Genomic DNA, 21192 nt, shown 5'->3' with positions numbered 1-21192 from the left:
TTGATATCTATGACTAACTCCAAGCTTCAACAATATATCTCGGCCCGCACCCATTTCATGGAAAATAAAGTTGAAGTTGAGGTAGTTCAAACTACTTAATGGGAACCATATTTGATTGGTTGCAAGGGAAGAAAAGCCCTTTGTTCACAATACAAAACCCTTTCATTTCATCTACTAAAGTAGCTACCGAAACTATAGCTGCTAAGGATTTGCTCCTTGTTGACCACCTGCATTTAAAAGCTAATTCTCTCCCTTTTCTTACTTGTTTAAGAAGGAAATAATAAAAAAATGGTGAAAGTCTTGAAAATCCTTTGAAATTCTTTACATTTACCGACATGTGTTGGTATGAGTAAAATTATATTTAACTTTTCTAAACAAAGTTTTATAAATGAAAATAAAATGCATGGTTGAAAAGAAACACTCTATTAAACTTATGTCAAATTTTTTGACAAAAATTGTCATGGACAAATATGAAAGCTGATATATACTTCATAATAATAACAAGATGGAGAAAAAAAAAACACTCTTTACTTGTACAAATAACAAATCCTTTACTGAACGAAGGATAAACCTTTTCCTTTGATCACATTTCCTTTTCCTTCTTTGTACTTGAATAAAAAGATAAGAAAAAAACTAAGTGAATCCCAATATATGAAAAATTTATAATTGTTATGATTTATTTCGGTAAATTAAGCCTTCTTTTTATCAAAAGCAAGGAGAGAAAGACTATATTTATTTAACTCATGAGCTGGCCGGAGTATCTTGAATAGCCTCCGCGAAGGTCAGTACGTTCCTCTCTTCCGTCTTTAAGAATGGAATAGTAAGCAACGGTTAGAAGATGGATTAGTTATAAATTCATAAGCAAATAATTTACATTTTGAATATATTTTATACTATCTTGGGTTCATTATTTATTTACCTAGTATAACATGTAAAAATTAAGACTTAATTTTTTTTTTGCGTAAGTATTTTCCATGAAAAATTCCTGCTTAAAATAGGGTACAGGAGGCTAATTCCTTTCGATAAATTGCTCCTGTTCCTTGTTTTTTCGTTTACAATAAATAATGTCAAAATGTTTTAGATTATTTCAAAAGCAATATTTTTATTTTTATTAGAGAAATAATGAAAAAGAAAACCAACAAACATCTATTTCAGATAATTAACCAAAAACTTTGGCTGGAAGGAACTTCCACGTACGAGACCTCAAAGCACCATCAGTTTTGACTTGTAATTCTAAGCCACGAAGGGGTTGGTCTAACCACGACACTCAATAACCAATTAACATTTAATTTAACAGGTCGCATATTAATCTGTGAAAGATAAAAAGTGAACACCTAAGTACTTAATTAATTATAATATATATTTTGTCAGGTCAGATTAGTTAGTCCTAAAATTATCAGCTCTCCAATAAAAGTCATATTTGAATGACTAATAAGTGATAACTTTAATACTCTCAGCAATTAATTAATGTGACTGATACTATATCTTTCTTGACTATATCTAACATATCTCCTGAGAGTCTTCCGAGTCATCCCAGGCATGCCCCAATCTCATTTTGTGTTATCATGCTATTTTTTACAGACATTTTTGGATATCTACCAATTTTATCAGAGACGTGTTAATAATATATATTTTCAACATATTGTTTTTTAATAAACTATTTATTATTCGGTCAATTTCATACTGATCCTATTAAATATAGAAAGAGACTAATATATTTCATCTAAAATTCATTCAATATTAAAAAAGAATAGAATATATTAACACTTTCATCTCTAATTACAAATTATCTAATAAGTTAATTGGTTTTTATCATAATTATTTAAAAAATGTCTAAGATGTATATTTTGATTGAAAGTAACATAAAAATTAAACTATTAAAAAAAATTTATGTTAACAATATTCCTCTTCTGCTTATGTATATATATGACCCGTAGAAGCTTCCTGATGTAGTTCATAGGAAGGTCACAATGAAGTTGCCTCATCAAAGGAGTTTAAATTATGTGCACCATGATCATTTTCTTTTCGTATCAATGGTGCCAAAATGACAGATAAAAATCCAAGACCACCAGATTCACCTGACGATGATTTCACCAACCAATGGCCTTTGGAGCTCTCCGAGTACTTGAATTTTGATGATGATCAATGGCCAGACGATTACCCGGAATCATTTGTTTCGGGGCATGTCTTCAGCCATAACAATCAAGCCAATGAAGTTGGTAACTTTGGAGGAAGTAGCACCCACTTTGAAGAGTCTTCTAGCAGTAAGCCACGTTCCTGAATTGAAATTTGCTTAATTTACTTTGTAATCTTATACAAAGCATGCAACTGAGATAAGCATCTTCTCATAATTTTGCTTTTCTTGACTTCTACGTCATTGGTTGTGTCGTAGGAGACGTTGGCAATGAACGTGAGAAGAAGGAAGTCAGAGATAGAGTTGCATTCAAAACAAAGTCAGAGGTAGAAATACTGGACGACGGGTTCAAGTGGAGGAAGTACGGAAAGAAAATGGTGAAAAACAGCCCCAATCCAAGGTATGCCTATGCTTTATATGTATACCAAAAATAATTGCATGGCACGAGACTATCATAGTTCTGATTAATCTTTATGCAACATGTTGCTAGATTTAATTAATTAACTCTTTCTTATGAACTGAAAAACTTTGCTATGTGTCAAATGAAGATGGGTCTGAACATAAACACATGTTAGTACTAGATCATGCAGCAATAGTTTCTTGTTTATAGAAAATTGGAACTTCTTCGCATTTTCACACTCTTAAAAATAATCGCACACTTCAAACACATATTTAACTTGAGGAACGAACATATGATTGCAGGAACTACTATAGGTGTTCAGTGGACGGATGCCAGGTCAAAAAGAGAGTTGAAAGAGACAAGGATGATCCAAGGTATGTAATAACAACCTACGAAGGCATCCACAATCACCAGAATTGTATCTAAGTAGAAAATTAAGGAGGTTTGCAGTTTCGTGGGCCATAGCCACAACCCCTGCGCACGTGCTCTTGTAAAGTTTTATGACTTGAGGCATGTCGACAATTATCAGAGTTAGTAAATTTTTTTTATGAAAAATTGGACTTTAAGGGCTATGAAAATCAAACAGAAGAAACTTGCTTGTTTCCTCTCCACGACAATGGATTTCGGAAGGTACCATATTTCTAAACAATAGAACATAGAGCAGAAACTATTGAGTATAAATGATTTCATGAAGTGAATAAATTAAGGTTGACACAACTATCAGGAGGATATAACGAAAAAGGACAATCAGATTTCCCCTTGTTGTATACCCTATTTTCGCATTGCGAACTTATGTATAAAATGATTTCCCCTTGTTGTATAAAATGATTGTTAAACACCCTTAGGCATCTATCAGATAGCAAGAAAGATAAAGAGAAACAAGAGGATTGAGAAAATGTTTTTAATTTATGAGTGTTCAAATATTATCATTTTTTTAATGTATGTTGTTAGCATTTTTTTCTTGCCTTTATTTAGTAAATATATTTTGTATTGAATTAGCCTGTCCCAGCAGCAGTACTTTCTCCGTGAATTCCCCTAACTCCTAAAATCCCTGTTTTTCCAAAATTTCTTCACCTCTTACAACCTCTCTGCTGACTGACATAAATATGAAACTTTATGTATTGAACCTGCTCAATGTATTGCAGATTTACTCATAAAAATGTATTAGGGATTTTAGGCTACGCATCTGTGGTTAAGGGAGAAACAGACCACATGATCTCCAACTCCATTGAACAAATACCAGGGACAAATATAAAACAGAACAAATCTCTTGAAAATGTCACTGTTATGCTTGATGAATTAGGAAAGGATTATCCAGCCTTAAAAAATGGAAAAAGAGATTATCCTCGCTGCCACTTAAATTCTTAATTTTTACCAACAAAACAAATTAAAGACAAATGGAGATATCATGTAAGAAATAAAAAAGAATAAAGTATGTTTAGGGTCATTGTAAAATTTAAAAATTATTAATTTTATTCTCATAAAATTTTTCGTATTAATTTGGTTCATGCAAAAATAAAATACATTTTTATTAGTTGTAGTATTTTTAGTAATCTAATCTAACTTATTAAACAATATGTGACAGTTAAAATCTTTCAAAATGAATTAAACATCCTCAAAGGTTACAATTTTTTATCACTTTTTGGGTAATTTTTTCACTTTTTAATAAAATTAGAAAGAAAAATGAAACATTAGTAAATCATAATGTATTATGAATGTGTTTGAACAAGTGGGAAAAAAATAATTAAATTTATTATTCACGTTAAAGTAACTCACCAGAACCAATAAAAATATGATTTATTTTTACAAATTAATAAAAAAAATTATGAGAATAAAATTAATAATTTTTAAATTTTATAGGGACCTCAAATATGTTTTATTCAATAAAAAATAATAAATATTAAATTATAAGTATTTTTGAAAAGATAAAAATATATTTAAAAGGGTTAAAAACATAATTCAGTTTTATTAATGAATAATTTTTCTCTTATTAGCTTGTACAGAGATAATGCAAAGAAAGTCCCAGAATTATCTTATCCGAAATCACAACTCACAAGAATGATTTCAAACCACAACTCAAAAAAAAAGTGAATTTCAAATCCAATCAGATTATCAATTTTCAAGAAAAAAGACCCAATAGACCCAGACAGCATGTTTTTTGTCCCAAAATGACTCAGACAGCATGTGGAAGTAATATTCACGTTTGGGCTCACTATATATATATATATATATATATATATAGTTTCATAATAGGCCATTGTTTCGATGGAAGGTAATTTATTATGGACCATAAAATTTTGGTCCTTCAAATAATCTCATGTCAATAGGCATTCTCTTTGTCTTATTATAATTATAGTATAAGAAGAAAATTATTTTAAAATGATTATTATTTTATTTTTTTAATATAAATTAATTATCATTTTTTATTTATATTTCTTATGATATTAATAATAAACAATAAATTTATAAATAAATTAATAATAATATAATATTATTTTTATAAAATTATTATTTTTTTCAACTATTTTATTTATTTATTTAAATCAATCTAACCGAACAATTATAATGGTACACCTATCTCCGAGATTATTTTTCCCCGGAATAAAGTTGCCGCTGACCATTGTATGCCATTGTTGGAGGCGATTTTTGGCAATAATGCCACTTTTTTTGTCTCCGCTTCTCCTTCTCCGTACTTTCCCTTCAACTCCTGCAACCTCCGACGGAACCTGCAAGCCACCACTCCCACCTTTACTTTCTCTCTCTCAAAACCAAAACCCACCCACTATCTCTGAAAATCAAAAGCCAATTCTTATTCAAGAAAAAACAAACCCAAAAGTTTAAACCCCACCCATTATGGTTCATCATATTTTCCTTCCTCTTTTTTATCTCGTGACATCGATGCAAACTAGGAAAAGCACATTGGAGGACATTATTCTCCCTTCATTGTTGACTTACTGATGTGTTTGATTTAAAAGATAAAAATAAAAGAAGAATTTTTGAATTAAAATAAAATATAAAAAGTGTGAATTCCACTCAAATAATACAAATTTTCTCTCCAATCTTAGGACTAGGGGTTTAAGTTAGTAGTGGTTCAATTTAAAATACCGGGTTGCGACCCATATAGTAGACAGAAGCTCGGAGAGAATGAAAAAGATCGTGAAGGTGTATAATAAAACGATACAGCTTAGATTGATCCAATGGTTGTGAATAATGGTGCACATTGGACCACCTATAAAGATAAGTGGAGACGCTGTTGGGGAGTGTAGTGTAGGTGCTGTTGTTGCCATTTCTACGGTTTAATGGAAGGGATGAAGCAGCTTTGGTGAAGCTCATTCTGGCTGCACTCGAACGCAACTTGCTCCCTGACTTTGCTCGCATTGAAAAATTAATTTTGGTTTTTAAAACATGTTTTGGAAAAAAAAATTCACAGTTTAATAGATTTTGGACGAGAACTTGATTTTTGAGTAGCATGGAGTTATTTTAAAGAACAGTTTTTAAAGCCAAAAAGCGAAAAGGAAATCACATAGGCCCTTAGTCTTTACAACAAGATACCTATATGAGTGTACAGGATGAATGGTGGGCACTGGGCACAGCCTTGCCATAGCTCACTTGATTAGCTAAAGCAGGTTTCATGTACCGATTAAGTTATTTGTAACTGAGTAAAGATTCATTATTAACATGTCCTTTTCTGTTGCAAAATGAATGTTATACGAGGGATGTAATTTGTTGGCAATATAAATTACTGACAATTATGTTGCATGAAAGAAATACTTATATATCTTTTTCAACCCTATAATTTTATTTTATTTATTTATTTCTATCCTTGTAAAAAAAAATTAATCATTATAAATATACTTATTTTATTTTCTGTCCTTAAAGAACAATGAAAAAACTCTAAATTAGAGGAAACAGGAAATGCCCATAGCAATCAACACTGATGAGCCAAAATCTCAACATCGTGAATTACCGATTGCTTTCTTCAAGCTTGTGCTTGGAAACAATCTCAAATACAGGTACCACTAAATTTTTTGCTGCCATTCATAAATTACTTTATCTGCCTCTATGTTGATTACGAAACGTCTAGGCTATGTTTGGCTTATCCTTTTTCTTTTAGCTTAATACTGCTTTAAAATTAATGTCAAAATAAAAGGTTTAATAATAAAGTAGTAGTTAATTGGTAATTGTAGCTTAAAACATAATTCTAAATTGCGATTGCTGGCTACTTCAAAAAAAAAAAAAATTGCGGTTGCTTGCAGCGGCTGGCAGCAATGCGGTTGTGAGTTCTGCTTGCACATTATTATATGTTTGTACCGAACTTAATTTTTTTTTACAATTTATAAGTTATAACATAGCATAATATTTCATTTATTTTTGTCTAAAAAAACATTTCATTTATTTTAAGATTTGGTATCTCTCAACATTCTATAAGTTCATGCTTATTCGACTAGTGACACTTAGAAGTTCAAAATAGAATATCAAAATCTTCTTTTTTTTACAAAAAAAGTAAAATAGAACAGTGTTAAGGATTGATTACGGCTTCATTGTGGCCATGTTCCGGCATTTCATGTGATTGAAAATCATATCACAATTGCAAGCTGATGTGGTTGTTGGCACCCCTGCAACAATAATATTGCGGCCCCACTTGTAGTTGCGCAATTTAGAACCATGGCTTAAATTTAAAGTTTTTTGTTTCAAAAATTGTTTAGTTTTTAGGAGAAAAAATAACAAAAAAAAGTTTATTGGTGAAATTTTAAAAAATCCTTATAAAATATCGATAATTATTCAGAATACATTATATTAAATTGTGAAGAAGAATTTTAGGAATAATTAGATATATAGATATGTAGGTAACCGATTGATTAAATAAAAGTAAAATCTAAATATGTAGGTAAATGGTGGTTTCATGGTTCTTTTATGATCGAAACCTCTTTATTTTTTAACAGAATCTTCGTAACTCTTTATATGTGACAGATGAGGGTCATAATCTTTTTATAATGTGTTAAGTTCATATCATTTAATTTAATTGTCTAACGGACTCACTTAATTTGACCACATAAAATAAAATATATTAATAATAAATAATTAATATAATTGTTTTATAATATTAGTTCACATTAATTATTAGAATAAAAAAAATCGAATTATTATGACTAATAAAGCATTCATATATGCATGAACTGATGAAGCTCTTGCTATTTCTTTTCTACCTCAATGACCCTTGAAGATGCTGAAGAAGTCATGTTGAAACTGTACTGCGAGAGTTCAAACCTCAAAGATGGTCATACATTTCTTGAAGATGCTCTTGCTATTTTTACAATTCATTTACCCACTGGATACTTCTTCATGAAGGACAAAAATGAAGATGACTGGATTACAAGATACTTCTTTACCGGAGGAACTATGCCTTCGGCAAATCTACTTCTTTATTTCCAAGTAAGTTTGCCTTGCAATTTGGCCCAGCTTTGTTATTTTCTGATGGTATTGCAGAACCCATTAAATTTTGCTGTGTTCTAAAAGTTAAAGATGAAGGAAAATTCTAAGGGAAAAATTTATTGCTTTTTTTCTTTAAAACAAAAAGAAAATGCAAGAGCAAAAGTACCTGCTATATTTTTGTGTGGCATCTTTATATTGCATCCAGATTTAGCTCAGCTGTAGATGACTTCTTTGGTTATGTATGCAGGATGTTACAGTCGTCAACCATTCGCTAGTAAATGGGAAACACTACGCACAAACCTGGTTAGAATAAACTAAATTGCTCAATGATTTTACTGCAATCTATCTTGTCATATTCCATGAATAGTTTATTTGCTTACAAAGAAAGTTTGAACTGTATTATTGAAGATGAAGAGAATTTATGTTACAGTGAAGAATGGCTCAAAAGAATGGATCCCAGAATGACTTACATAAAGCCAATTATGGAATCAAGGTATAACAAGGATTCAGCTACCAAGTGGACTGCCTATTGGAGAACATATATTGATAAAATGAGAGAAAGTGTTAAAAATATCTAATTGATAGAATGGTGGATTGTAATTTATAATATAAAAATAAATTAATTCATATTTGTATTTTTTTTATCTTTTTAAAAAAACCAAATCTTTTAGTTTATTTATTATCATATGCTCATTACATGTTTATATGTCATAGAGAGTTGTTGACCAAAAGAAATATATGTCATAGAAAGTTATTGATTTTTATAACACAAGTTTATGAATGCAACTTATGGGGAAAAAACAAAAAAAATGTATTTCACAATCACAAAATAATATTTTTATCACATAATTATGACAAATCATTATCTTATTCTTACTGTACCATTTTGTACCAGATCATCTGCCACATATAAAAATAAAGATGTCAAATAAAAAAATTTCTCAAATTTTATTTAAAATATAGATTTTATTAATTAAACGAATAATTAATGTTTCTTTTGTGATAGTGTACGTTTACATGCACATATGTGGGTGCACACCAAAATAGATAGATAGTGATTTAAGATGATTGAGATATATTTTGTTTAATGGCAAAAAAAAATGTGGGGTGTGAAAATGCACTTTCAAAGAAAATGAGAGAAAGTGTTGTTAAAAACATGTAATTGTTATAGTGGTGAATTTTAATTTATAATATAAAAATAAATTTATTTATATTTGTATTTTTTTTCTTTTTAAAAAACAAAATCTTTTGGTCTATTTATTATCATATGCTTATTACATTTTTATATGTCATAAAGAGTTATTGATTTTTTAACTCAAATTTATGAATGCAACTTATGGAAAACAAAAAACAGAAAAGATGTATTTCACGATCACAAAATAATATTTTTTATCACATAATTATAATTTTTTTTTTAATTTTGTTTACATCTTTCAACTTTGGACCCTAGGCCATAGTTATAAAAACTGTTTCAGTCCCATTAGATTGGTTGGACGAGGACCGGATGCCTTTGAAAATTTGATTAAAGTAAAGTATTGAAAATGCATTTGACTCGAATTGATCCCGTCAGATTTGGTCAAACTTGGTGACCTAGATCGAGTTAGCCCGGTTTGACCCGGTCGCTTTTTTATTATTTTTTTTAGTTCCTATACCATGTTAAATTGTTAATAACTAATTATTATTTTATTATCCATTATAAAAAAAATATTATTTTAGTATCTCGGTTGGCTGTAACAAGTAACAACTTTGTTTTGATTGTGACTATGTCGTATCCCATATCCCACTGCATTTTTGCGCATGCATGGCAGCGCACGTGACAAAATACACAAGATGAAAATTGGTCTCTCTCTATATATAGCGGGCAAGATAGGAATAGGAAAGGACCCCAAAAATAAGCATAAGCATTAGGAAGAGACTACAACCTAAAGAAAGAGTTATGAATCCTACAAACATGCAATCACATGCAAAATTGTTTAAGAAGTTTTAGGGGTGGCGTTTTTATCATCTGCTTGGTGCATTGTGGTGGTTACAAGTCATTGTCTTGTTCTTACAGTAACACCTTGTACCATATTATCGTGACACATACACATAAAGGTGTCAAATGAAATAAATACACAAATTTTATTTAAAATATATATTTTATTAATTAAACGAATAATAAATGTTTCTTATGTGATAGCGTACGTTTGTGTGCACACAAAGATAGATAGATAGTGATTTAAGAAAATTGAGATGTATATTTTGCCCGATGGTAAAGAATGTAGTGTGTGAAAATGCACTTTCAAAGAAAATGAGAGAAAGTGTTAAAAATATCTAATTGATTGAGTGAGATTTTAATTTATAATATAAAAATAAATTCATTTATATTTGTATTTTTTTATTTTTAAAAAACAAAATCTTTTAGTCTATTTATTATCATATGCTCCTTATGTTCATATGTCATAGAGAGTTGTTGACAAAAAGAAATATATGTCATAGAGAGTTATTGATTTTTTTAACACAAATTTATGAATTCAACTTATGAAAAACAAAAAAAATGTACTTCAAAAATAATATCTTTCTTATCACATAATTATAATTTTTAAATTTTTTTTGGACATCTTTCAATTGTGGACCCTATGTCATAGTTATAAAAATCGGTCTAGTCTGGTCGAACCAAGGCCTAGTGCCTTAGGCAGTCTAGTTAAGATAAAGTATCGAAAATGCATTCAACCTGGATTGATCCTGTCAGATTTGATCAAACCCGTGACTCAGATTGAGTTAGCTCGGTCGCTTTTTTTTTTAATTCCTATATCATGTTAAATTGTTAATAGCTAACTATTGAATAACATATAATATGATCCTATAAAAAAATTATGTTAGTAACAATATATAATAACTAATTATTATCATATTGATCATATGATTCAATATTTATGTGTTTTTAACATTTTCATTAGACTTTTTTATAATCATTCGATAATTTTTATATTTAATCTTGAAAAATAAGAATTTTTTTAATAATTTAATAATAATACCCAATAAAATAATAATAATTTATGATAATAAATGACTATAATATCTTATAATTTGATCATAATAATAAATTTAATTTTAAAATATAAAAACATGAATTGTTCATATTATATTACATGTTAGATATATTATATATTTTCAAGAAAAATTAATATGTATATTGAATTAATCATATCAATAAATAACTCATCAGTTAAACTTTTAGTCCACTAATTTTAATAACATAGTCATATGTCATCGCCTCATGCTTACGCCAAGGATTGACCTGGGCATCACATTTTAATTTTTCAAACAAGGAGACTTTAAAATGCAAGCAAAAGGAACAATGTATACATGTTACATACAGGTTGCCAAATAAAAAACAATAGCAGAAATGTAATGTATAATTATATTAGAGAACAAATTAGAGTTGTAAATGTAATTAAGTTTTTCTCTCGATATAATCAAACAATAAAGATTCACGCCACACTTATCAACATGTTTGGTATCACATCTCTTTAGCATGCATTGAGCATAAAGTTAGAGTTCATGACAGATCCAAACAAGCAACTGCAATTAATATTTAAGTTTTGCAGTGGGGTCCGGATAGAATGGAAATTTTTTGTTCAGTTCCCAAATCCCATGAAGAAATAATAATAATAACACCCCAATAGAATAGAAGATAGGATAAGTCAGTAGGGAAGAGCCCTTTGTGGTTGTGGTTGTGGTTGTGGGTAGGTGCTGCTGCTGCTTCCATTCCTATTCTTACAGTGAAGGTTCAATGGAAGGGACAATGCAGCTTGCATACGAGACTGTTGTGAAGCTCATGCTGGCTGCACTCGAACGCAACGTGCTCCCTGACGTCATCACCAGGAGACTCACGCGCTTGCTGTTGGCTACTCGCCTTCGCTCTGCTTACAAACCCTCCTCCCAACTTCAACTCTCCGATCTCCTCTACTTCGCGCATTGTACTCTCTCTCTCTCTCTCTCTGTTACCTTCTCATTCTCACTTCTTAACCCAACATCAATTCTTGTAATAACCATTGCAGTTGCACACATGAAAAAGATAAGAACTAGATAATTTAATTTGCAGCGATAATCATATCATTCATATGTTACCGGAATCAATTATATGTGATTTTTTAGGTAATTAAAATTAAAATTTGTCTCCTACACGGTTTGAAGATGAATTTCATGTCTGGTACTCTTTCAGCATTACAAGAGATGCCCATAGCAATCAACACTGACAAGCCTAAGTCTCAACATTATGAATTACCAACCGCTTTCTTCAAGCTCGTCCTCGGAAACAATCTCAAATACAGGTACTTGTAAAAGTTTTGCAGCCATTCATAAATTAGTCTTACCATGTGTCTTTTCTTTATGACGATTATGAAACGTGTTGTAATTTGTAAAACTACACTCAGATCCCTTAAACAAGGTTTTGTTTTTGAGCCTATGAATGAAAAAAAAAAAATTGGTTGGCATGAGAAATCCTACTATAGGTGGCCGGCCAAATTCACTGGCAAAGCGGGTGAATACTTTGCATTTACACTATTGTCAGATTAAGTTTAAAAAAAAAAAATAAACGCATAGGCTATGTTTAGTTCAAAGTCTTTTTATTTTATTTTGGCTTAATACTACTTTAAAATTAAACTCAATAAAAGATTTAAAAATAAAGCAGTAGTAGTTTTAGCTTAAAAGTTCCTTTGATTTCTTTGCTGAATGAAGATAGTGGTCCTGTTTTTCTATTTCTATTTTCAAAATTGAATTTAGCTTTTAAAAAGAAAACAGACACACACTATGCTCATGTCTCACATGTAGCTCCACTACAGAGAACTCACACCCTTGAGCTAGGATCACAAAATAGAAGAACAAGATTAGAGAATATCTGTTTCTGTTATTTGGTTTTTAAAATACATTTTGGAAAAAATTTCAAAACTTCATAAATTTTGGATGAGAAATTAATTTTTGAGTAGCATGAAAGTATTTAAAAGAACCAGTTTCAAAGCCAAAAGCGAGAAGGAAAACAAATAGGTCCTCAGTCCTTACAACAGGATCAACCTAAAAGGGTATACAGAAAGAATGGTGGGCACTTGGGCACTGGGCACAGCCTTGCCATTGGCCACTTGATTAGTTAAAGCAGGTTTCCTGTACTGATTAAGGTATGTGTAACAGAACTGTAAAGATTCACTATAAACAAGTCATTTTCTGTTGCAAAATGAATACATGAGGGTTGCAATTTGTTGGCAATATAGATTACTGACAGGTATGTCTGCATGAAAGAAAAGTGGTAAAATGCACACAACCTTATGGCTAATATAACATTCTTATATGTGTGTGAACTGATGCAGCTGTTGTTATTTCTCTTCTGCCTCAATGACGCTGGATGATGCTGAAGAAGCAATGTTGAAACTGTACTGTGAGAGATCAAACCTGAAAGATGGTCATACAGTGCTTGATGTGGGATGCGGTTGGGGATCGTTGGCTCTATACATTGCCAAGAATTACACTAACTGTAGGGTTACAGGAATCTGCAATTCCACAACTCAAAAGGCTTATATTGAGGAGAAGTGTAGGTATGCTGATTGGTATCCCATTGTTTGCTTTAAATCTTAATAAACAGATGACCCTTACGACAGATGAACCAATATTTTGCTTGCAAATTTAATTAAATATTGCATGATAATCAAAATCACATTCCTTTGTTGCTCTCTTGTCAGGGATCTTCAGCTGCAAAATTTGAATATTATAGTTGCTGATATTAGCACATTTGAAATGGAGACTTCTTATGACAGAATATTTTCCATAGAAATGTTTGAGGTTAGTATATATGAATATATAATTAGTGTTGAAGCCACGATTTCTTGAATTTTAGAGTCAATTTTGACCTTGATGCAGCATATGAAGAACTATAAAGATCTTCTGAAGAAGATATCCAAATGGATGAAAGAGGATAGCCTTTTATTTGTTCATTACTTCTGCCACAAAGCATTTGCCTACCACTTTGAGGTGAACCCAACATAACGCTGTTAAACAACTTGGCCATAATGATTTGTATTGGTTCTTTGTTTATGATATTAGTCAACAATGTCTTAAAAAGAGTAGTGGGTTGTCAATTTTTCATTTTTACAATTCATTTACCTACTGGATACTTCTTCATGAAGGACAAAAATGAAGATGACTGGATTACAAGATACTTCTTTACTGGAGGAACTATGCCTTCGGCAAATCTACTTCTTTATTTCCAAGTAAGTTTGCCTTGCAACTTGTGCCAGCTTTGTTATTTTCTGATGGTATTGTTGTGTTCTAAAAGATAAAGATGAAGGAAAAATTTATTGCGTTTTTCCTTGATAAAAGAAAAAAGAAAGTGTAAGAGCAGAAGTACGTGCTATATTTTTGTGTAACCTTAACCTGTTTTTATTGTGTCCACATTTAGCTCTCTTGTAACTGAGTTCATTGGTGATATGTGTAGGATGATGTTACTGTCACCAACCATTGGCTAGTAAATGGGAAACACTACGCACAGACCAGGTTAGAATCAACAAAATTGCTCAATGATTTACAGCAAAACTGTTATATTCCATTTGTTTACAAAGAAGTTTGAACTGTATTACTGAAGAGAAAAATGAATTTATGTTGCAGTGAAGAATGGCTCAAAAGAATGGACCAGAGAATGACTTTCATCAAGCCAATTATGCAATCAACATACGGCAAGGACTCAGCTACCAAGTGGACTGCTTATTGGAGAACATTCTTCATAGCTGTAGCAGAACTTTTTGGATACAATAACGGTGAAGAATGGATGGTTGCACACTTCCTTTTCAAAAAGAAATAAATAAGCCGAAACCTAGTCTTTTTATTTGACTATTTGAGAACGGCCTTAGGACAAAAAAGCTGCTACACGAGGTTGCACCCTTCAATAATGTTGTATACTTTTATTAGTTAACTTGTTTTAGTTGGTTGCTTGTCTTTATTTTTCCCTGTTGTAATGGTGTTGCCACTCCAACCTTATTTTATCTTAAATTTTGGGAAAGCCCAATTCAACCCTCGGAACTTAGGGTCATGCACGATTGCATGTGTTCTCTAGTCCATAAATTTTAAAATGTGCACTTAAGAGCCTTTGTAACGAAAATGGTTATGCTCAAGGTAGATGACCGTATATTTGTGCACGCTCCAAACACATGGTCTCCTTCCTTCCCTTGAGACTTGAGACTACATTTTTATCTTGCTGTTCAAACAATAGGGTTCATCGGTGGTGAAAAAAGTAAAGACGAACAACTTTATCTTGTATGTAATAAATGTTTTTTAAATAAATAAACAGACAAAAATTCTAGATCTTACAAAATGTGTTTAACTTCTAATAAGACATTCAATCTTACTAGACAGTAATTGACAAAATAAATAAAAATTATAATATGTATGAAGAAAATTATGATGTCAAATAAAATAGCTTAAACTTTGATATATCAACATTTAAATGTTAATACTAGCTATATTTGGTTTAAAGGCATTATTTATTTTTATAAAATCGTGGACTCGTACGTTGTTCTAGTTTAATGAATTATTATTCGTTGTTGCAAAGATTTGAAGATAAAAGTACACGGAATCAAAATCATACTAGTATTAAGAAAGAGTGTGACAATCAATAAGGCCCAATTAAGTTCAGTTTTCTTTTTGTCTGGATTTCAATTATTTTACAGTGACCAAAAACATTTGTTTTACTATTGGCTGCCAGGCAAAATTAGTTTAGATTCTTTGTGAGAATTGGGTTAACCATCTGATATGTCTAGGAGCAAGTCACAACAGTGTCACCAAAAAGTGCAGCGGTAATTTTTAATACTCAACCAACGACAATCGCAATACCAAATCATCAATCAAGAGGTAAAAACCATAGTGATTTAGAATCATGCACTATGCATTAACCATCGGCATTATGCACAAGTGGAGGCAAACCCTTTAATCGCTTTGGGAAAATTCAAATCACCACCGGGAGAACCTGAGTCCCCCAGAAATAGGGGATACAGCTGAAAGAAATGTTATCTATAGTTCTACCAAAAGAAAGAAGGAAAAAAAATGACATATAACATCATGATTTATTGATGTAGTGCACACAAAGTGATGCCCGATGATTATTATTTTCACAAGTCCTAACTATTGTTACAATTCCCTGCTAGAGCATAAAAGATTAAAATGAAAGGCCAAATACATGAAACTCCCATTCTCCAGCCATAGTTAGAGATAAGAGGGTCAAAAACTCAAATGTACAAAGCCACAGCCTTACTCCGGTGATTGGAGAGGCTTTACTGACGGGCCAAAATATAATAATGAAAATTATCCAATGGCAATAATCAATATTCTAGATTAAAAAATTGGCTTGTAGCCAGAATTCTTGCATCCATATACTATATTCAACAGCCAGGCCTAACCTAAAATTTGGAAACTAAAAATGAATATCTGTATCTGACATTTGAGCACCATCAAATACATTCTCTCCCAAGAAATCAATGTCCAGTCAGTGTGTATCATGTTGATAAGCTGTTGCCATGATCAGATGGTAGCCGGAAAGGAAAGTGTGCAAGCTGTATTTTTAAAGTTGGTGAGTCAGGCTTTTTATCATCAAACTTGTAGCCTGCATCAAATTTTACACTTGAGTACATAATGTATTTTCCACACATTGATAATATGATTAAGCAACTTTTAATTTAAATTTCATATTGACAATATTACAATCAGTCTCAGTTTATGTGTAGTATACATCGTACATCCATATTTATATTTTGCATATGAAAAGGTTGGCTTGGTGATTGAAAGGAAAAGGGAAGAGAAAGAGGTCGTGGGTTCGAATCCCTCCCACTAACAAATTAACAACTAACATTGCCCAATAGAAAAAACACTTATAGCTGGGATTGTACCAATATACTTGACTAGTTGACTTAGAATATTGGAATAAATAAGTGTTAGTGCTCTGTATTTTGATCCACGTCTATCATAGAATCAGGTCCCATATTATTCACATGCCTTCTCTCATATTTCTATTTTCCTCACTTCCTCAGGAGTCAGGACAGTGCATAGATATAAAACTCAACTATATGCAATTCAGAAAAAAAAAAAAAAAATTACCTTGCAGGGTTTCCAGGGCAGTGAGAGCACAATTGGAGTCAACAAACTCCACAAAACACAAAGTCATAGCTTTGTCTCCACTCTGCAGCATCTCAGTCATTTAAAAACTACTGGTTATTCATAATAAATGAAGAAAAATGAAATAATGTAGATTAACACTCTACACAAAATATTTTTGGCTGTCAAAGCTAATGTATTACTATTTACTAACTAGAGGAATGCTGCAACAAGTGAGAAGTAATATCATATTCCTTAAAAACACATGATAATCATGAAATCATATGTAGTTCTTTTCCTTCCTAGACAAACTATAATAACATTGATAGATTGTACATTACTGGAATTTTCTAAGATAGTCAACACGAAATTCTTAATTAACACACTTACACGTCTAGGCTCCTTGTGAACAACTCTGATATCCTTATAGCCAATAAAGGGACGGAAAAGATCTATGGGTAAAGGTCAAGACTTCATATCAACATAACAACAAAATACAATGTATGTTTCGGAATGTGTTTTGGAGGATAAGGGAAAGAAGGGCAAATTTTTAATTTTTAACCTCCCTTCTCATCCCCCAAAATCCCACTCCCAAACATACCATCAAAGTTATTTCAGGAACCAAGTGATTTAATTTCCATATGCTGTTAAACTTAAAAGACAACTTATTGTCCATGCAAAGTTTTAGTTGAACTAAAAAATAAAGAGTGACTAACTAAAGAGGATCTCATTTAGTAAATCCAATACAGCTTTAATTTCAAAACACTTTCTTCCAATCCATTATTGCCACACCAGGAACAAAAGGCAACACGCAAACACATACAAGCAGACATATAAGCTAGTTAAGCTACAAAGGATACGCCCAACTTCCCTTCTAGTGCAGTCTTTTGGAAGTCCACCCACAAACAGAATGTTTGAGTCTGCCGCCGAAATTGGTAGACCGTCATAACTGCTTTTAGAAGCTGGTCTTTCACTGCTTACATCAGGAACACCATTATTAATGCCCAATGGTGTTGTATCTCGTTTTTTACTCAGACCAGGATCTGCAAGAGGCGAATAACCCTTAACAGGCTCAGAATGAACTCTGGAGCCCAAGGTATCATCAGCACTGTAAAACAAGCCTATCTGCAGAAACAATCCAAGATAAAAATGAAAATTCATCTCCCACGTGCATCACATAATAACTCAAAATAGTCATATAAAGTTTTACATCTCTCTGCAGGTAATCTGATCCAATGCCCCTCAATTCAGTGGAATTTGAAGGCTCAGAGGGGATATAACCAGCAAAGCTGCTCCTTGCAATGCTAGCTGATAGAACCAAATCAACAGTCAGAACACAACAACAACAACAAAGCCTTATCCCACTAGGTAAGGTCGGCTACATGGATCACATGACAATCACTTTTAAAAATAGGTTAAACTATTTGCTTGATCAGTATAGTAGTTCTCGTTTTATGTTTTTAGCCCTGTGCAGAAAACTATTAAGTTTTAGTCCATAAACAGTTTTTTGTGGTGTATTATCACCGCCAAAAGGTTTTGTAGCGGTTTTATGCCACCGAAGTCTTCTCTCATGCTCTGAATAAGGATCAAAACTTAAACTTTTATGTAGATTTAGAGACTAAAACTTGCACTTTTTTTGTACTGAAACTAAAACATAAAATGGAGACAACTATAGGGACCAAGTGAATAGTTTAACCTTAAAAAAATTTAAGAAACAGAATGTTACTATGGTACTAGTCTTCTATATAATATAACTCATTTAGGCTTTTAGTGCTGCAAAATAAGCGTAAATGTTGAAATTTACCGAAACGCAAACTGAAATTAAATCCAGTGGTTAAGAACATGTAAAATTGGTTTGGGTTTTGTTGTTCTACGTATTTGTGTGGGGAATAACGAATTAAAAAAAGAGGAGGAAATTAATTGGGGTTTTGTAAAAGTATGGAGTACCTCCGTCAGCGCCTACCGGAGCACCGTATGAGTAGTAGGGGTCCGCCATCGACTCTTGCTTCGGTCTCAGTCTCCCTCACACCGGCCACAAGAGAAAGAAAGAAAACTATGAATGAGTAAAGGAAATTGGAAAGCACACTTCACACTCTCTCTCTCGACTCGTTCGTTAACTTTTTTCTTTTCTTTTTCGGATGACTAATATTTTGAGTATTATAATTAATATTTATTTCCTTTTTTCGTGGCTAGAAATTAATTATTGTAAAAATAATATTTTTATGATTTTATTATGAAATTAATTTTTACAATAAATTAAACGAAGTTAAATATTTTAAGGCCACTCTTTGTCTACAAAATAATTTAAACATAAGACCTATTTTTTGTTATGCCAATATATAATTATATGTATATAATTATTTAAATATTAATTTAGAACATTCAATTGAGCCCATGTCTTTTTTTTATTTGGACCACAGTAGAATTTTTTTTTTTTTTGCATATCTATGAACTCCACCTATTATATGGATCCATTTTGAGATAAAATTATATTTGTAATTTTGATTCTATAAGTAAAACGGAAATCAAATTTTAAACCTTAGTCAACATATCAAAGTGTCAAACTGATTGTATATGTAATGATTTTAATTTAGTTATTTGTGGGTGACTTAGGACTTATATTAGACCTAATGCTTGTTTGGTTTGATAGTTAGACATCAAATTGAAATTTATGTCATGAAAAGTTATCCTTGTTTATCAAAGTCATTTTTCAATTGAGTTAAACATCATTTTCACACAAATTGAGGTTTGTCCCAAAGCTAATCTTGTCTTGCTTTGGTGATGATAGTAAAAAGATACAAAAATGATTCAAGATTTCAAGTTATATATTAAACCTATTTTAATTAAACTTAAGTTTATAAATTTCAGTTCAACGAAACTCTATTTTTTTTTTTACTGTAATTCAAACACACACTTACCCCCACAATGGTTTGGGTAATGCTTTTTTTTTTTTCCCTTTTATTTAACACTTACGGTGAAGTCTACTCATTTAAAAGTATAATAGTACTTCTAATTCTAATTATATCACAAGTCAACAATCAAATTATAATCTTTGATTAAAAAACATAAGTATCAACTCACTCATATTAACCACGTATGTCGTAATTCATTTTATCACTTGGAAGAATTCTCAATAAATAACATATTCGTCAATATATTCAATTTTTTTTTCACCATGCATCTATAATCACACGATTTAAAACCTTTTTATAACATCAGAAATAAGTACAAAGGACAGTTTTTGTTTTTGGAACAAACGTAAAAAGTACTGTTTTTTTCTCAAGATTAATATATTAAACCTAACCATTATATACTAACACAAGTAGTACCATGGAATCATGGATACTTAAATTGAGAATGAAATGATAAAAATGAAAGAATGAGAAATGTTAAACTTAAAAAATGTTATGATACAAATCAAAGACCCCGTTTTATTTATAAATGAAGAGTTCAAGAAAAATGTTTTATGGATAATATAACAAATATTTTTGGGGGAGGGGGTTGCCAAGTCTATCCCATTCATCAATAAGGAGCCGTCCTAAATAAGCATATTTTCATCATTATTTTTTAGTCGCAACAAGACAACATCGAGCTTTTTTTTTTTCTTATCTCACATAACAAACAAATATAAAATAGAAATAGAAATACATTTACGCAGTACGCACCATTATTTTTGTAAGATTTAACTTTTTCCTAAAAATAGACACGATTAAAATTAAGCTTTGCTTAGCCGACAATGAATTTAATATGAAGATAAAAAAACAGATGATAAAATTAATTTAAAAAGAACATTTATAAATCAATATTAGTTGTTCACAAAAAATTAAATACATAGAGAATAAATACAAACATACATCTATTTTATCTTTTATATATTTTTCCAATTTTTTTTTTTTACTTTTCTCATAATTGCTTATCACATTATTTAAGATATTTATTAGTTTTTTAATCTTTTTTCCCTTTCTCTTCATACTTCATACGTTTCATGTTGTCATGCATATTTATCATTACCCTACAGCTAAATGGAAATGGGAGCATAACAAGACAAAAGTTGGACTAAGTGACTATTTACTATTTAGCTATATAGACCGCAAGTATGTTTCAAGTCAAAATA

General features: G+C 31.0%; 4 protein-coding genes across 4 annotated transcripts; 3 read left to right on the top strand and 1 right to left on the bottom strand.

The window, feature by feature from the left end:
- Nucleotides 1-2033: 2033 nt before the first annotated feature.
- LOC114408847 (probable WRKY transcription factor 50) lies at nucleotides 2034-3476 on the top strand. Its single transcript, XM_028372030.1, has 3 exons — nucleotides 2034-2264; nucleotides 2393-2534; nucleotides 2837-3476. Exons 1-3 carry the CDS (start codon nucleotides 2045-2047, stop codon nucleotides 2958-2960), a joined length of 486 nt encoding a protein of 161 aa, XP_028227831.1. The 5' UTR covers nucleotides 2034-2044; the 3' UTR covers nucleotides 2961-3476.
- Nucleotides 3477-7667: 4191 nt separating this feature from the next.
- On the top strand, nucleotides 7668-8555 carry LOC114408073 ((S)-coclaurine N-methyltransferase-like). Its single transcript, XM_028371197.1, has 3 exons — nucleotides 7668-7967; nucleotides 8215-8270; nucleotides 8398-8555. The coding sequence occupies exons 1-3, from the start codon at nucleotides 7746-7748 to the stop codon at nucleotides 8543-8545; spliced, it is 426 nt and encodes a 141-aa protein (XP_028226998.1). The 5' UTR covers nucleotides 7668-7745; the 3' UTR covers nucleotides 8546-8555.
- A 3032-nt stretch (nucleotides 8556-11587) lies between these two features.
- LOC114408846 ((S)-coclaurine N-methyltransferase-like) lies at nucleotides 11588-15106 on the top strand. The gene is made up of 8 exons (XM_028372029.1): nucleotides 11588-11929; nucleotides 12175-12283; nucleotides 13313-13537; nucleotides 13682-13781; nucleotides 13860-13970; nucleotides 14126-14209; nucleotides 14434-14492; nucleotides 14604-15106. Exons 1-8 carry the CDS (start codon nucleotides 11743-11745, stop codon nucleotides 14794-14796), a joined length of 1068 nt encoding a protein of 355 aa, XP_028227830.1. The 5' UTR covers nucleotides 11588-11742; the 3' UTR covers nucleotides 14797-15106.
- A 951-nt stretch (nucleotides 15107-16057) lies between these two features.
- On the bottom strand, nucleotides 16058-19195 carry LOC114408845 (RNA-binding protein 1-like). Its single transcript, XM_028372027.1, has 6 exons — nucleotides 19026-19195; nucleotides 18289-18386; nucleotides 17939-18203; nucleotides 17469-17530; nucleotides 17082-17163; nucleotides 16058-16590 (listed from the first exon to the last, which is right to left on the bottom strand). The coding sequence occupies exons 1-6, from the start codon at nucleotides 19072-19074 to the stop codon at nucleotides 16484-16486; spliced, it is 663 nt and encodes a 220-aa protein (XP_028227828.1). The 5' UTR covers nucleotides 19075-19195; the 3' UTR covers nucleotides 16058-16483.
- Between the last annotated feature and the right edge of the window lie 1997 nt (nucleotides 19196-21192).

This window comes from Glycine soja, chromosome 4, assembly GCF_004193775.1.
Source record: "Glycine soja cultivar W05 chromosome 4, ASM419377v2, whole genome shotgun sequence".
In the NCBI taxonomy this organism is placed as follows: domain Eukaryota; kingdom Viridiplantae; phylum Streptophyta; class Magnoliopsida; order Fabales; family Fabaceae; genus Glycine; species Glycine soja.
This window is presented reverse-complemented; position numbering and strand designations above follow the sequence as displayed.

Excerpts from the sequence above, each read along its gene's own strand:
- LOC114408847 (XM_028372030.1), top strand. The coding sequence starts at position 2,045 with ATGACAGATAAAAATCCAAGACCACCAGATTCACCTGACGATGATTTC. Across the intron at positions 2,265-2,392 it reads CTTTGAAGAGTCTTCTAGCA|GAGACGTTGGCAATGAACGT; the intron begins GTAAGCCACGTT and ends GTTGTGTCGTAG. Across the intron at positions 2,535-2,836 it reads AAAAACAGCCCCAATCCAAG|GAACTACTATAGGTGTTCAG; the intron begins GTATGCCTATGC and ends ATATGATTGCAG.
- LOC114408073 (XM_028371197.1), top strand. The coding sequence starts at position 7,746 with ATGACCCTTGAAGATGCTGAAGAAGTCATGTTGAAACTGTACTGCGAG. Across the intron at positions 7,968-8,214 it reads ATCTACTTCTTTATTTCCAA|GATGTTACAGTCGTCAACCA; the intron begins GTAAGTTTGCCT and ends TTATGTATGCAG. Across the intron at positions 8,271-8,397 it reads AAACACTACGCACAAACCTG|TGAAGAATGGCTCAAAAGAA; the intron begins GTTAGAATAAAC and ends TTTATGTTACAG.
- LOC114408846 (XM_028372029.1), top strand. The coding sequence starts at position 11,743 with ATGGAAGGGACAATGCAGCTTGCATACGAGACTGTTGTGAAGCTCATG. Across the intron at positions 13,971-14,125 it reads CATTTGCCTACCACTTTGAG|GACAAAAATGAAGATGACTG; the intron begins GTGAACCCAACA and ends TTCTTCATGAAG. Across the intron at positions 14,493-14,603 it reads AAACACTACGCACAGACCAG|TGAAGAATGGCTCAAAAGAA; the intron begins GTTAGAATCAAC and ends TTTATGTTGCAG.
- LOC114408845 (XM_028372027.1), bottom strand. The coding sequence starts at position 19,074 with ATGGCGGACCCCTACTACTCATACGGTGCTCCGGTAGGCGCTGACGGA. Across the intron at positions 17,531-17,938 it reads CACTAGAAGGGAAGTTGGGC|ATCTTTTCCGTCCCTTTATT; the intron begins GTATCCTTTGTA and ends CTTTACCCATAG. Across the intron at positions 17,164-17,468 it reads TTCACAAGGAGCCTAGACGT|AGTGGAGACAAAGCTATGAC; the intron begins GTAAGTGTGTTA and ends GAGATGCTGCAG.